Genomic DNA, 3,506 nt, shown 5'->3' with positions numbered 1-3,506 from the left:
ATGTTTAGCAAATTGTTAGTCTTTCACAGCTTTGTGACTCATGATTAAATATAATTTGCTTTCCTGTGATGTAAATTTAATTCCTTTTAAATCAACGTGTATATATATTTTTTTAATGCTTTCTACCTTTCTGCTGAAAAGGGAGGGAAACACAAAATGTCTCTTCAGAATTTACCTTGAATAATAAATTGCTCCATGTTTTCTTTGAAAGGCTGGATGTGTTCTTCTGAGGATACCTGATACACTTTCCCTGCTTCAACCTCACAGGCTGAAATTAAAGAGACAGTATTTAGAACGCCACACTGTTAACGGAGCATTAAAATTATTTAAAAACTGTATTAACTAACGTTAGAATATCCTGTTAACCACACCAACCGATAAATGTTCTATACATCATATTTTAGAAACATCCAAGTACTGACATAAGAAGACTATGATCAAGGCTTCATTTTAGGTCATTGTAGAAAGCAATCCTTAAGAAGTAATTCCAATTCGGTCACTTCCAAACTGTGTCAACTTGGGCAAGTTACTTAACCTCTGAGCCTCTGTCTCATCTGTAGAATGGGCACGACCTTGGCATCTACCTTTCAGTGTTGTTATGAGAATCAAATTGATTAACAGATGGAAAGTGTTCAAATAGTGCCTGGCACAGTAAAGCAGTATGTCATTATCTCCTACCATCATCATCATCATCATCATCGCCATCGTTATTATCAACNGCTGTTGCTCAGAGCTCAAACTCTTGAGCGAGCTCTTAACCAACTGAGCCACTCGGCCGGCCCTGGGTATTATTTTTAATAGAAGATACTTCTAGCAGACTTCTCAGTCTTTGGTACAGTTAATGTTCAATGCCTTCACCATCTCTTTATTCTGAAGCATAGAATTACCAATACAAAAGGTTGTATATAAGATTTGAAGTTTCAACACCCTTTTAACGATATGCATGGGATTACAGATGTATGCGTTTCCATCTTGGATCTACTCCTGTAGTTCAGTTATAATTTACTACACTTCATTTAAGGAAGAAATGTTTGGGGAAAGAGGGTAAAGGTATGGAGAGTGAGGCTAATGAAAATCTTATCAGCCATTTCTTACTTGTAAAATCACAATAGAGACTTTATTTCTTTTAATAACATAGAGAGAAAACACCTCTTCTTTTTAAAATTTGCCGTTTGACCAAAAATAAAACAGTTATGCTTACATTTTAAATTATATCCTTATCAAAATATATCATGAGTGAAAAGGCTGCGAAGGCCAATGACAAAGAGCTAGGCCTCTGTTTCTTTCCCAGCAACCTCAGCCCGTGCACACACATACAAAGGCAACCCACTATATCTAAGGTCCTTTATAGTTCAGCAATATGATTTTTATATGAACACTTTGTGTAAAACACAACTTGGGTTCAAAAACAAAGAGGAAAAATTATAAGTAAGGAGTGTGCTGAGTTCTGAAAATAGCAAAGCATGATGTTCCCTGTGATCTCATTTATTTCATCTTTCTTACCTGTTGTTTTCTGTTACTTAAGAAAAAAAAAGAAGCACAAAATAAAATTTAACAAAAACTACAAATAAATGCTCAATAACTATCTGGAGATAGCCAATTAGTTTTTTTTTTTCATAACACATGCACAATAATAAAGTCCTCACATATGGTGGCATAAATTAGAGATAAGCTAAACTATACTGACTTTGATTAAACAGTTAAGTCAGACACTTAGGCATCAGTTGTAGTAGTCTGTGATAACTTTTAAAATTGTTACAGCGCTGTGCCTTTTACTTCCTCACTTTTCTTAAAGGTTAAAAGCTCAGAAAATTGATTTTTGCCCATGCTGATCCTCCCAAAAATGTTCCATCCAGGAACACGTACCACTACCATCATTGCTTCCTTTCTGAAACTCTTCTTAACTCTGGCTTCCATTACAACAGCCTCCTTGGTTTTCTTCCTACCTGTCTAACTGCTAACACCATGGGGGTTCTCTTCCTCTCTCTCCATCCCGTAATTGTTATTTTCCTCCAGGATCCTATCCCTGGATCTATTTTTCTTACCTTCCCTAGGTGACCACATCCACTCAATAGTCATGTTGCTTAGAAGACGTCCAATCCTCCATCTCAAACCTCTTTGCCATGTCTAACACATGTATCCACCTGCCCACTAGGAATATACGCCTGCATGTCCACTTATTCAAAACTTTTCCTCTATTTACATTCTCAATCCCAGTGATGAACACCACCCTTCACCCAGCCACTCACACTTGAAATCTAGGACACCTATCCATCACTTCTATGTCCATTTGATCACCAAGAAATTTCTGCTCTATATTATTATTATCCCTCAAATCTATCTTCTCTTCATCACCCTCACTGCTTCCTTAGGACAGGGCCTCCTCATTTCTGTAGTGTGTGCCATACCAATTTTACACGTAGTCTCCTGCCTCTAAGCCCAACCTGCCTCCAAGCCTGACCTGCCTCCATTAGCCCTTCCACACAGATGCTCCCTAAGACGTCAGGATGAAGCCGACGTTCCTCAGCTGGGTTTGCAGATATGGTATGGTGGTGGGTAGCTGTGGGAGCTTCTGTGTAACAGTGTCTGCTTTGTCACCACAGTATATGGTTGTCAGTAGAGTCATGAGTAAGAGGAACAGGGAGATTTGGAGGTTTGCGAGAAGGTAGGAATGAATCTCTGAAATTAAAAAAGCTAAATGTGTAAAGGAGATCCTATAGCATTGCTGAGTAAAAAACAGCTCCAACAGCAGGTTTCTGGTGTGACTTGAAGGTGACACCAGTCAGTGTTGTTGTAAGGACCCCCACCCCACCCCACTCCACCCTCACAAAAGAAAAAAAAAAGAAAAAGTTGAGCTACTCTGTGTAAACAGAGACAGCCAAGATGAAGGCTTTATGAAGGCCACTGGGCTTCTGCCTGGTGAGCAAGACAGTGGGTGCTGTGTGCCGGGTATTGTTCTAGGTACAAGGATAGAGAGAGAAGCAAAGGAAAGCATTCTCCTCATGGAGCTTACATTGTTGAGGGATAAAGAAATAGTACAATTACAGAGAGTGGTTAAGTGTTATGTAAAGAATATAAAGCTGGGTGGAGGTCAGGACATATTTTGAGAACGTTATCTATCAACATTATATTCTCAATTCTCACATGGATGGTACATAGATGGCACCATTACAATGGCTGCTTTACGGCAGTAGGACTGAGTTCTCTAAATCTGCCCTTTTTACAGCAGAGGTGAGGGACATTGGCAAGGAAGAGGTGTTTAAGTGGAGACCATGAAATTTTAACTTGAGTAGAATTTGAAAGAAGACAGGAAGTGAAAAAGCGGGTGCACCAATGGATTACAAGGCTGGATGAAATCCATAGCTGAATTAGAAGGATAAGAGATGTTTTTATTATGTTGTGGGAGATAATGTAAAAAAAAAAAATTTAGGCATTGTTGGGCATAGTCTCTGGAATCGTTTGAAAGAGATTTTAGAGTTTGAAAATGAGGCACATTAAAAAAGAAT

The 3,506-nt window shown here is 38.6% G+C and overlaps 1 protein-coding gene across 2 annotated transcripts in view; it reads right to left on the bottom strand.

Moving 5' to 3' along the window:
* The window catches only part of FMN2 (formin 2), a 360,055-nt gene that overhangs the window by 80,635 nt on the left and 275,914 nt on the right, over positions 1–3,506 (bottom strand). For both annotated transcript variants that reach the window (XM_019647547.1, XM_019647548.1), the window contains exon 14: positions 176–268. In XM_019647547.1, the coding sequence (XP_019503092.1) occupies positions 176–268 (93 nt within the window). The remainder of the gene's footprint in view (positions 1–175; positions 269–3,506) is intronic.

Source organism: Hipposideros armiger, unplaced genomic scaffold, assembly GCF_001890085.2.
Source record: "Hipposideros armiger isolate ML-2016 unplaced genomic scaffold, ASM189008v1 scaffold_113, whole genome shotgun sequence".
NCBI classification, from domain to species: domain Eukaryota; kingdom Metazoa; phylum Chordata; class Mammalia; order Chiroptera; family Hipposideridae; genus Hipposideros; species Hipposideros armiger.
The sequence above is the reverse complement of the archived record's forward strand: the minus strand, read 5'-3'. Positions and strand labels throughout refer to the sequence as shown.